The sequence below is a fragment of the Adiantum capillus-veneris genome, chromosome 20 (genome assembly GCF_014529385.1).
Source record: "Adiantum capillus-veneris isolate H3 chromosome 20, ASM1452938v2, whole genome shotgun sequence".
NCBI classification, from domain to species: Eukaryota; Viridiplantae; Streptophyta; class Polypodiopsida; order Polypodiales; family Pteridaceae; genus Adiantum; species Adiantum capillus-veneris.
The window spans coordinates 10,394,383-10,407,527 of NC_140950.1; the positions used below are offsets into that span (position 1 = coordinate 10,394,383).

Sequence of the window (13,145 nt, forward strand, 5' to 3'; positions counted from 1 at the left end):
ACACACACACACACACACACAGAGGGAGAGAGAGAGGATGAAGAAGTGAAGTTCACTTCCATTCGAGAGTGTCATCTCATATGCTCTCAACTTGCATGCAAGGGTGGATGAGCGTATGATAGGTGGTCCATGACCTCATGCACCCACGCGACAGGGCGAGGGGAGTCACTTCGGGGTAGGGCAACAACAACACTTTTTTTTATAACGAATGTGTTAGCGTATATGCATGCAAAACTACATGGTGGTGTGGTTACTTTGTACACCTCATCTCTTTGACCTACCCGCGTTCGATCATTTTTGAATGCTGCCTTAAGCCACGATGCTATTTAAGAAGGTTGGTTAGAGAAATCTACCTAGATTCCATCTAATAAGTGGAGATGGAGCAAGTAGGTAGAAAGGGATATGTTTACTTTTGATGCTTTCTTTCATTTTGTTTTAGTTTGTGTGTATTGTGAGGTGTGGAATATCTTTGATAATCTTTCTGCCACCGCAGGCGGCCACTCCGTCGGCGGAGGGAGTCTCACTCATATCTTGAAACTTGCCCATGAAAAGCCTTCAAGCAAAGGGGATCTACATTCTTGCTTGCTTTATGCTCCGCAATGGCTTCGCCGGTATATGAGTATGGTTTTGCACTACCTTTCACACGAGATGGTCTAAGTCTTGTACTGTACATTATCACACTCCTTAGTGGGAGATGTAGATGAGCACAACTATTCCTAGCCTTACAACAAGATGTTGCAAATTTTCAATAGACACATGAGAGGGCAATAGGGCAAAAGACCCATATTAGAGACGGTGAAAATTTCCTAGACCACCACATGCGCACGATGGAATTGCCAAGATTAGGGCATTAACACTCAGCAAACTGATCCTAAAGCGACGATGCAGAATAATTTTACGTTTGCTTCACACACGTCCCAATGCAATAAACTAAAACTCCAAGCACTTGAGACAATGGCGACCCAAATCAAAGATGAAAATGGACTGGGTATGAGCTTGCATTTTTGCAAATTAGAGATTACCACCTCAGATTTTTGCATCTCAGTACTAAAGCCCATTCGTGTATCTTTTGGCGGGAGGTGCAACTTGCTATTGGTGACCGGCCACTTACTGGCACCTCTACCCTAGTAGACAACCTACAAAAGAGTTTGCTTGATGCAAGCTTTGTAGTGATGGATGATGAAAAAAATAGAATACGTAGACTATCAATTCAAAACATGGTGTTGCAACATTATTATTGTGGTGTATCAATTCCATGCAAGGTGTGCATTAAAATCCTTTGAAAACGTGAAGTGACCCCTACATTTAGATTCTTCTATGGGCACAATGGTCAAAGTCCAAGAAGGTTGAAATCCTAGAGTTTTATTCATAGGCTGAGGATAGGCATGTTGGATAGGCAGTTCAAAAAAAGATGGGGAATATCCTCCAAGGACCTCTTGCACCTGGTGCACTGACCATCAGGGGCTGAAGGATATGCATATTGGATAAGAAGTTCAGGAAGATATGGGGAATATCCTAAAAGGACCTCTTGCACCTGATGCATTGACCATCACTTTGGCCTGTCATCCTGCTTCTTTCTCCAGTCCAAATGGCTTTGTTCAAAATTGGCCAAAGTAGCACAGAGTGCTTGGGTTGGATGCATTTGTGCCAGATTGTCTGGAATTTATACCTCCACGGTAGTGAAACCTTCCACCTCCTATTGAGAATGATGTGCATAGGAGGGTCCAACTCTGCTGCTCAATTAGGGGAGTTTTTGTTAATAACTATCAGACACTAAGTCTGAAAGTTCTATTTACTGATTGCCTTGTGCAAGATACCTATCTCAAACTAGACCAAGTGAGGATTTACATGAGCGAGATTGCTAAAATCAAGGATGCAATGGAGTACTATTCCAAATGGATGCTGGAGTGCAGGAACATCTCATTGAAAATGGGACAATTGACATGGCCCATGACTGGGTCCATGAGATTTCTGATGATATTCATCAATTGGCAAGGAAGTTTGAAGAAGCCCATGACTTTGTGGATCAACTTCAGGTTGAGATTAACAATTTGTAAGGCCTGAAATGTACTCAGAATATTTAGTAGACCCCCAATAGAAACTGTTTTGTATGTCAGCTCCTTGAATAATGTGTATTTAGACTCTAAACCTCTTGTAATCAGTCCAGTAACCCATTCCTTGGGTACTCTGATGTAACCTTTTTTGGCTTCTTACGTTAATTTATCGTGCTTACTTGGTTTAAAAAAAAGAGTCCAAGAAGGAGTTGATGCTGATGGAGTATACATCCTACAATTTGTCTCAAGACCTCTTTGCCCACATCAAGTGGGATGGGAATATTCAACATTTAATAAGTGAGGATCACGAAAGTTAAAACGGCCACTTAATCCACTAACCAAAAATATTGCTAATTGTGGTGAGGGATGAGTGGGGACTTAATTTTGTAAGTTAATGCTATTGAACATCACTAGTGTCAATGTATTGATGGTATTATTCATATTGGGGTAGATTTAAGAAGCTATTGCCTTTGTGCATATGTGGATGTGTTCTCGACCGAGTTTGTGTAATAGTTCACATATCGTAAACAATGCTATGTGGAGCATTGATGTCCCTTGTAAGTTCGACCAACCTGCTCTTTGCGAGCAAGGCCTATCACAAAAGTGCCAGGCATGTGGACGCTCAAGGAAGGGTGGGAATGGTTGCAATTTCTGGCACTGTGGGAGGCCTTGTGATTTTATCACCTCGTTTGGAGTCTCGACTTATTTGAAGTGGCATGTGCCATGCACATGCATGCCCAGTGCCCATAGGCCTACAGCCTATGCCTCCATTTATGAGATGGTTTATAGTTGCTCGCTCTAACAAAATACCATTCAACTGAATCATGAAACAGAGAGGATTTAGCCCTCTTGTCGAGGAATCATTCCACGTGCAAATGGTTTAAAGTTTAATACTCCGAAATCCGAATTATTAAACCCCACTAACAGGAGCTGCACCTTATACTGCAGGCAGAGGCGCCTCTCTCTCGCTCGCAGCTTCACGAGTCCACGATCCATCTCCAACTGCTCTTAAGCCCGTAAACTCGATCACCATCCGCAACAAAAAGAGGAGATGAGAAGACGTAGAGGGAAGCAATGCCATCACGGTGAGTCGCTTGAAGGCAAACATGAGCAGGCAAGATGATGTAGGAGAGGCGAGCAAGGCATCAGGAATGTCCCTCGCCTTAGCGCAGGACGAGAGAGGTGTGCTTGTATCTTGAGAGAGAGAAGTTTAGAGAGAGAGCCTGGCCTTGAGAGAGAAACGCTGCACAGCTCTTCTTTATGCGACCCTTCCCTTTCCCCCTATCTTCTGTTTGCGTTTTGCAAGCCCACAAATCAGGCATCTCTTAATGCAACAGCCCGCCTCTCGAGGAATCATTCCATCGAAATCGTAGCACACAGCACCACATGGGTCTGCCTGGCTGCTCGAGGCTCTTGAAGAAGTTCTGCCAAATCACTTGGTTTAAGGGACTCTGGCAAAGTGCGAGGGAGGAAGAGCACGAAGGCACAAGGTGTTTCTTTTTCCTGCTAACGAGCATCCGTTGATGAGCAAGCATGGGGACAATGAAATCCATCAGTCGAAAAGCTGAGCTCTCCTTTTTATGCAGTAGTTCTCCTCCCTTTTAGAGGCCTTTCGCACGGGCATCGTTAAGAGGGGATTTTGAGGGGCGGATTTGAAGGGTGCACGCAGATGCGGAGCCGTTGTTATGCTTCTCCATCGGCATCTACCCCTCCTCCCTTGTCGTCTCCCGCCACACCTCGATCCCCCGGGCATCATCCTGTCTCTCCCACTTCCTCTGCATTTGTTTCTGCTTCTGCGTCCCCTTTCCCTGGAAGCTCAGGCTCAACCCCTGCTGCCCTGAAGAGCCCCCAAGCTGAGCAAGAAGATGAGATACAACCCTATGAAATCAGCAATCACACTTACACTAACCCAGCTACCAAGCACCCAACTTCACATGATCCATCTCGGGATGCTGTGCAGCTATCTTCATCAGTAGGTTCCACAAGATCGTCAGTTCAAGTAACACAGAAACCAAAACAGGTACTAACCCTAGAGGTAGAAAAGCAGCCGGTCTCACTTGTGTCGTCGGCAGGATCATCAGCTCCCTTACATACTTCTCGACCTTTGTTACCGGTTGCAGCAACTTCAGCATCACCCTCTTCTTCTGGTCGCCCTCGAAGTTGTGATGTATATATCGGGCTTCATGGCCAGAGCTCCTCTCTCTCAAGGTTCTCCAAATGGCTTCGTGCAGAGCTTGAACTACAGGGTATTGCATGCTTTGCAGCCGATCGTGCTCGATACTCCGATGTACGGAGCCATGACATTGCCCAACGCATTATCAGCTCATGTACTTTTGGTGTAGTCCTCATCACCAAGAGGACTTTCAGAAACTTGTACAGCGTTGAAGAGATACGCATTTTCCTGCAAAGGAAGAATCTTGTTCCTCTGTTTTTTGATCTGGCACCATCTGATTGTTTAGCCAGAGATATTGTGGAAAGAAGGGGGGAAGTGTGGGAGAAGGATGGGGGGGAGCTCTGGAGGATCTTCGATGGTGAGGAAAGAGAATGGATAGAGGCTCTTGATGGTCTTGCTAGGATTGAGGAGTGGAAACTGGAAGCTTATAATGGCAACTGGAGGAATTGCATTCTAAAAGCTGTGAGCTTGCTTGGAACCAGGCTGGGCCGAAGGAGTGTAGCAGAGAGGGAAAGAGTTAGAAAGGAACGAGTTGAGGGGGAAGAGTTTCCTTTTCCGAGAAACCCAAACTTTGTGGGAAGAGAGAGGGAATTGAAAGCATTGGAGGGTATGCTCTTTGCAAGCAATGAGGACCCTGAAGCAGGAAGAGATGCAGAGATTGAAAGGTTGAGAGAACATTCAAGATCTTACATAAGAAGTGTGGACAGGTGGCCAAAGAGCTCAAGGCACTCAGGGAGCTTCAGGCACTCTACTAGGGATGTGGTTGTATCGAGGAGGAGAAGTGATGCCGACAGGTGGCAACGGCATTTTGATGATGGAGCTCTACAGGGTTTTACAGCCCGGAGGAGGAGTGATGCTGACAGGTGGCGAGACAGCCTGGGTAATGGAGAAGACCAGTTCTTCTCAAAGCTTGATGCTGGAGGTTCATCTTCAGGCCCAAAGAGGAGGAAGGATAAAGATTTTCTGCATGGATTGGAGGCTGATACAGAGATTGAAGTTAGCAGGGGCAGGAGTATCCAAAGATCTAGAAGTGGGTATAGAAGCAGGCATTACCAGAGGACTGCTCGTCATCGACAGGCTAGGGCCTTGAGGGAGATTCGAAGTGCCGATATCGATCCTCTAGTGTTTGATGGTGGAATAGCCTGTGTGAGCGGTGCATCCGGAATAGGGAAGACTGAAATGGTGCTTGAGTATGCACACAGGTTCTCACAATGGTATCGAATGGTATTGTGGGTCGGTGGTGAAGCTCGCTATCTCCGGCAAAATTACTTGAACCTTTCTCTTTTCCTAGGACTAGATGTGGGTACAGAGAGCCAGGTTGGCCCAGAGCAGGGAAGAATTCGAACGTTTGATGAGCAGGAGATGGAGGCCTATCAAAGGGTCAAAAGGGAGCTACAAAGAGATGTTCCCTACCTGCTTATCATAGACAATCTGGAAAGTGAGCGTGACTGGTGGGATGGCAGAGAAATTTCGGAGCTCATTCCTCGGGCAGGGGGGGCTACACATGTTATATTCACCACCCGTCTTCCCAGAGTGATGAACTTAGACTCCCTCAATCTATCTTACCTATCAGGTGTGGAAGCACTTTCCCTCATGAAGGGCAAGAGAGAGTTTTCTTCGCAGGAGCTTGATGCACTGAAAGCAATTGAGGAGAAATTGGGACGTCTACCGTATGGGCTAGGCATTATTGGGACTCTACTTTCTGAGCTCCCAATAATGCCATCTGAACTGCTGGAAAAGATAGAGAAGTCCTTGATGCGGGAGTGGACGTGGGGAGCTCGTGAGGAGGCAACCCTGAAGAACAACCCCTATCTTGTGAAACTATTAGGGGTCTGCTTGTCTTTTCTTGATCAAACGGAGGGTTCAAAAGATCTCTCCAAAAGGATGGCTCTGGTTGGGGGTTGGTTTGCTCCTTTTCCAATCCCACTTTCCCTTCTTGCTCTTGCAGCATCTAAGTATCCTGAAGGCTCTGGAAGTTTGAAGGCTCTCAGAAGTATTTGTGGAGCGGCTTTTTGCTGCTGTGCATCCTCACAGACCAAGAGATGGGAGGCTGAAGCAGGGGTTTTACTACTGAAGTATGGTCTTGCTAGAGGATGTACCAGGCAAGGATGGGTGAATTTTCATGAGATAGTTCAGCTCTACTCTAGAAAGAGGGGCGGAGTTCAAGCGGCCAAGGCGATGGTACAAGGAGTCAGAAAACGAGGAGCTATCTCACTCCATTCGGAGCACTTTTGGGCTGCCTGTTTTCTTGTGTTTGGCTTTGGCAATGATCCAGTGATTGTGGAACTCAAGGTGGTGGAAATGCTATCCTTCATAAGGAGAGGTGTGCTTCAACTAGCAATTCGCTCATTCACATCGTTTTCGCGTTGCTATGCTGCTCTAGAGCTTTTGAGGTTGTGCACTAATGCACTGGAGGATGTGGAGAAATCATTTGTTTCTCAAGTCCAAGACTGGTGGGATAGATCTTTCTGCTGGAAAAGGAGCAAGTATGCTGGACAACAGGTGGATGAATATGTTTGGCAAGATGTCACATTGTTGAAGGCTTTACTTCTGGAGACCAGAGCCAAGTTAATGCTTAAAGGTGGCCAGTTTGATGCAGGAGAAGAGATCTGTAGGACATGTATAAGCATTCGCACAGTAATGCTAGGACAGGACCATCCTGATACTCTTTCTGCTCAAGAAACACTCGCAAAGCTTGTAAGATACCGAACAAACGCTTGACTGCTCAGGTTCTTGAACCATCAACATAGGCAGGCTTGGAGCTAAAGAAGTTCTGAGAGTGTAATTGATGCATTGCCAAAGCAATGTACTAGCCTACAACATTCAAGATCAGGGTTTCCTTGGCAGAAACACTTCCCCAAATTTTGTAGGAGATTTTGCAGATGAGCAACATCAGCTCGCTTCACTCGCATTAGAAACATTTTTTTGAGCTAAGTTAACAAATGGCATCAGGGTTGAGTGCATATTTGTGAGGCCATGCTGTGAAGCTGGCTGGTTTTCAGCATTCTCCCTTGCCATGCTTATGCTCACTTTGTACATGTAATTTGATGTAACTGGAATGCAAATTGTGCAATTTTTCTGTGTCAGCAATTGTGCATTTCATTGTTCCTCTGTATTTTTTCAAGTGACAGATATTGTCAGGTTTATGCATTGCATTAAGGATGTTGCTGCACTCTAAACAATGCACATCCTTCATCCTTGCGGGGTGTTAGTGTTCCTTTTTGCTTGTGTTACCGTCCGGTGACAGGGGTTGTGTGTGCAATTTGTTGGAGGATTGGAATTGGGAGGGCACTGTGATCGTAAGAAAGCACAGATAATACTGAAAGTGTCGACGCAAACGGGAAGCCACAGAGGTGTAACTTATTTGACTTCTTTTTTTCTGAGAGGCAAAAGTGAGTAAGTTTGTGGCAGTGTAAATAGCTATAATAGCTATTTGGCACGCACTCGGGTAGTCAAATCTGAGAAGTGTAGTGTAAATAGCTGTATTTGGCACGTACTCCTCTTGCAGACATGGATGGATGACCTTGAATTAGTTTCCTTCTTTTGTCCCGTAGGAGTCTCACGCATACGTATTACGAATAACCCTCCCGTGGAAAAAGATTTTAGTTGAGCTTGGAAATTGAAGAGGAAAGATGTCCCCGGGGGTGGGGGTGGGGGTTGGGGGGGGGTTTAAGTGGCACGTACAGTGCATAGCTATATACCTCAAGAATTGCCTCTTCAGAGCGATCTACAGTTGGGGGATTGTGGGTCGTACATTTGGGGGGCGGCGGCGTCAAAAGTAATCTAGGGTACCTTAGATTACTTTGCTGAAAGTAGATTTTGTTGAAAGTAGATAAGTAATCTACTTTCGGCGCCTGCCGCCTTGCACACGTGTTTTAAGTAAATTAGGGCCTCCATGCTTCAGAAATGCATGCAAGGTGAAGTGGTTAGGACATGTGCCTCCTATGGGTGAGGTCACAGGTTCAAACCCCATTTTGTGGGGTACCCTAGATTACTTTGAAACGTTACTATCCTAGATTACAAAAAAGTAATCAAGGGTATCCGCGCCCATATCCTACTGCCCACAATCCTCCCGTCGTAGATCTCACCTCCCCATGGCCGTGTCACTTAGTCCGGGGGTGGGGGGGGAGGGGTCCTTACTCACCCACACATCCGCCTTGATCATTAGGCTACGAGTCCATTGTCATGGAAAAAAGATTATGATAGTAAGTTGGCTATGATTTTTGTCTCGGCCAGGACCCACCAATATACATATTGGGAGTGGATGATTCAAGGAAAGTATGGTCATGTTGTGTCAAGAGGTTGGTCCACAATTGTGTGGAATGTTGTTGATACAGCCTCCTGGCACAACATGACCATACTTTCCTTGGAACTATTATCTTTTGGTGCTTTGCTATGAATTATGGACATGCCATGTATCTAGCATGTGAAGGAGCAAATTTGTGGCACCAAAAATCACATTTTCATAGATATGGCACATAGGGTTATTTGCCATACAAACTAGCACGACACAAAAACTCCAGAACCACCCACATTTTGAATCAACTTCTTAGGTCTTGCTATGTTGGGGTGCCCATCCCCATTTCTTTTCGAGCATGGCCACACTCAAATTTTAACCCAAAAGTGCCCCTCCAAACCGGTGAATCACGCATGGTTAGGTGGTAGAGTGTCAGCATCCGTCGCTCGCCGTCAATGTTCAAGTCCAGTCCTAAACGCTTGTGTGGTATTTTTTGCAGTTGGCCAAGCCTCTTGGAAAGTTGGCCGATGGGTTGAGGTTGTTCCTTTGACACGGGTTAGAGGCCATGTTCGACTTTTCACTTTGCCAATGGCTGCCCACCACCTTAGCTTGGCCTTGTCCTAGCCCCTTGTTTTGCAACCCTTTCATCACTATGTATTTGTAAATTTCAACTATTATAATCTAGAGAACGGGGTGAGGAACGTGCCACTTGGTTGATGGAGCATCAATCCAACATTGAACATAGAAATTTCTAGCTCTTAAATCTAAAGAAAAACGTTTATATTGGAAACCAACTCTAGTTGATGTGAGAAGAGCATGCATGAAGAGAAGGAATGGTTGCAAGACATTTGCACGGGGAAGCGGCCTCAACAAGGAAGTGTGTGTGTGTGTGTGTGACGTGGGCGTTTTTTAATGTAATGTGTCTCGTTCCTTAAGAAGAACTCATCGCTTATTGCATGTGCTCTCTTTCTCTCTCTGTCTCTCTCTCTCTCTCTCTCTCTCTCTCTCTCTCTGCCCGAAGTGTGTGTTACGTCAGTAAAAGGTCAAGTTTTGCTCTAACTACCTATCAAATATTTTTATGTGATGTCCCTCCTTAAGAACAACTCACGGATTCTAAAAGGTAGGACACGGTGGAGCAACTGCTGATGTAGGTGCCACCACCATCGCGACGAGGGACGATTGAGAAGAAGTGGGTGAGATTGCATTGAGACCAGCAGTGCCGACATTGATGGCCGTGACTTGGACGAAGTACATTTTGTGAAAGAGAACGGGTTGGGTGATCATGAGAGTGAAGACATGAGAGATACCCTTCCCAGGGTTCTATGCGAGAATTATACAATTTACACATATATACAATTTCAAAACTAGTTGGCGGGTGGTCACATTAAGTATAGTCGCTTTTGAGGTCGCTCAAAGGAAGATCTTGATGCACATTTGTGGCAATTTAATAAAGTGTATGGTTTGAATCATCTTGGTGCTGTGGTTCCTCTCCATCAACATCGGTGTTTGAGTCCACATTTTTAGGGAAAGCTGCAAAATGGCTGTCAGAGTACCCTGATGATCACTTTCAAACGTATGTCGAAGGTTCCAGAGCGTTCTTGTGTCGATTCCAAACGGTGAAGACGGTCCCTCAACATTTGGAAAAGCTTCAGACGTTGCGTCAAAAGTCGTTGCTAGTGGAGGATTATGCTGCGAAGTTTTGGATGCTCTTGCAGTAGCGGGTACCTCAGGCACAACGGCCAGTAGCTGAGGTGTTGAATGCTTATTTTCTACGAAGACTAAGTAAGGATCTCAGAACTGCTATGGCAATAGTAGATAAGGTAACGACTCCACTGGATAATGTTATTGCACGGGTGGTTGTAGCAGGTGAGGCCTTAGAAGATACTGAGTCACCAAGGAAATCCAAGAAAAAGGATCGCAAGAAATCTCATCGTAAATCTCAGGGAAGTGGCAGTGATAGTTCGGAGATGGAGAGTACAGACTCAGAATCCTCAGATTCAGGCAGCATTAGTTCGGTGAAAGAGTTGGAGGAGGCACCTCAGAGAAAATCCCAGCGTGAAGGGAAAGGTGTTTCATTTGGATCTGCGGAATCTTGTGCGATGGTAAAGACTCTGAAGGAGCTATGGTGTACTCAGTGCCAGAATCTTGAACATGCTGCTCAAGATTGCGCAATGAATCAGAAATGGTGTGCGATTTGCACAATCAACACCCATAATACAATGGAATGCTATTACAATGGTCGTGGCCGTAGGAGTCAGGATTCTTCTACATGGCAGTCACAACAATCAGGACAAGAGCATGCCGTGGCGTTGGCCCATGCTCATACATCCGAGGTACCTTTTCCAAGATTCAGCGGATGAGGTCAAGGGGGGGGGGGGGGGGGGGAGGGGGTCGTGGCCGCGGAAGAGGTGGCCGAGATCCGAATCGACCCAAGACCTGCCTTTTCTGTTTAGGAGAGGGACATTGGCGGTCAGAGTGTTCAAAAGCTTTGGAATATGATCGAAAGAAACAGGAATGTGCTGCTGGAAACAACTAGTGTAGCTATAGTTCAGATTGAGGGATTGGAGGAATCTGACCCGGTGGTTTTACTGATCACCCACTGTGGCAAAAATGTGGTACCGGAAGCAAATGTTAAGCTTCCAAATTGGTCGACTCAAGAGGATGTACGCAAAAAGAATGTAACATTGATGCCGCAATCAGTGCCGCCATTGCAATTATCAGGACCATCAACGAGCTCTTCGGAGAAGAAAGAGGGGAAAGTCATAAACAGAGTAAGTACCATGGAAGAGGGTAATTGGGATTCTGTTTGGAAAGAGGCATTAAAATCACCATTAAAGGTTCGATTGGGATCTTTATTGAAATTAGTTTCGAATTTTCATAAATGTTTGTTTGTTGAGCCAGAAGTTTAAAGGAATGAAAGAGATGGAAGTCAATGCTGCGGTAGTTGAGGAAGAGCGGGATGATTCAGTCCTGTTGCCGGCGACAAGGATTACGGATACATGCATTCTGAAGCTTTCCGTAAGATATCATGGAATGTATATTGACAAAGTCCTATTAGATGGAGGTGTGGGAGTCAATATTATTACTCAAGAAGCTTGTGAGCGCTTTGGTCTGGGTGATTGGGAACCTACTCCCTTTGTGGTTCGCATGGTGGATCAGAGAAGAGTTCAGCCAGTAGGATTTCTCCGAGGCATTCTGCTGGATGTGGCTGGTTTGTCCTTTGCTGTTTCGTTAGTGATGTTAAATATTGAAGATTATAGTCAGGATTATCATATTATTTTGAGGAGACCATGGTTACGCCAAGCCAAGGTAAAGCATAACTAGGAGGCAAACATGTTGACAGTAAAAAAGGGTCGCATGAGAGTTCGGGTGATGTTGGGGACATGCAGACAACCAGTTTAGGCAGCATGGTCTGGCGGAGACAATGAATATGGTGGAAGGCTTAGAAGAGGATGAAGAGGAGAAATTTTTGAAGGCTAATCCGGATTTAGTTTCTCTTTATCTTGCAGATGTTTCTACGATTTTGGAGGGAAAGTCATTATGGGATCAAGAACTGGCAACGCCAGAGGGGCAAGAAAAAGCCTTGCCTATGGAGGAGATTATTTGGCAAGAACGTGATTTTGAAGCACAGATGAGTAGAGTAACAAGGGTGAAGGAGGATGAGCTCGATACAGTCTTTTTAGGAGCTCCGAAGGAGACTAAGTCAATCCATATGAGTCGACGACTAGAGGCAAGATTCCAAGAGGACTTGATTAATCTATTGATGGAATTTAAGGATGTATTCGCATGGGAGTATGCGGATATGAAAAGATTGGACCCGAAATTCTATGAGCATAAGATTCATTTGAAACCAGATGCAGTGCCAGTGAAGCAACATTCATATAGAATGAATCCGAATGTGGCCAAGCAAGTCAAGGTGGATATTGATCGCTTATTGCAAGTGGGTTTTATTACCCCTATTGATAACCTAGAATGGATTTCTCCTATTGTGGTGGTACCAAAGAACAAGAAAATTTGAATTTGTGTGGATTATAGGAAGCTGATGTGGCTACTGTTCTAGACCCGTTTTCGCTTCCATTTTTGAATTCTATTTTGGATGATGTGGCAAGTCATGAAATATATTCTTTTCTGGATGGATTTAGTGACTGTAATCAAATTCGGATAGCTGAAGGGGATCAAGCTGAATTAACTTTCATTATACAACATGGGGTGTTTTTGCATGCACAGTAATGTGGTTTGAATTACAGAATGCGCCCTCAACTTTTCAAAGGGATATGTTTCAAATTTTTGGTCCTTAGTTGAAGATTTTATGCGAATCTTTTTGGATGACCTCCGTGTCTTTGGAGCGCAATTAGAGCATTTGAAGCAATTGCGATTATGTTTTATGAAATGTCGAGAGGTGAAATTCAATTTAAGTCCTTTGAAATGTGCATTTGCAGTGCAGAGTGGTAGATTATTGGGCCATGTAATTTCTGAGGACGATATTTCAGTGGACCCGGATAAAATAGCAGCAATTATGGAAGCACCTTCGCCGGCAAATCCAAAGTAGTGTGCATTATTTTTGGGTCAAGCTTGGTGGCAACATTTGCGTTTTGTACAACATTTGGCAATCCCTCTTAATCAGGTAGCGCATGCCAAAGTTTTTGAATGGACCCAGGAATGTGATCTGGCCTATCGAAGA

At 45.0% G+C, this 13,145-nt stretch overlaps 1 protein-coding gene across 1 annotated transcript; it reads left to right on the forward strand.

Moving 5' to 3' along the window:
* Window positions 1–2,900: 2,900 nt before the first annotated feature.
* On the forward strand, window positions 2,901–7,313 carry LOC147432081 (uncharacterized). The gene has a single exon (XM_086492088.1). It carries the CDS (start codon window positions 3,724–3,726, stop codon window positions 6,946–6,948), a length of 3,225 nt encoding a protein of 1,074 aa, XP_086348214.1. The 5' UTR covers window positions 2,901–3,723; the 3' UTR covers window positions 6,949–7,313.
* Window positions 7,314–13,145: the final 5,832 nt, after the last annotated feature.

Coding starts and splice junctions, on each gene's coding strand:
- LOC147432081 (XM_086492088.1), top strand. CDS start 3,724: ATGCGGAGCCGTTGTTATGCTTCTCCATCGGCATCTACCCCTCCTCCC.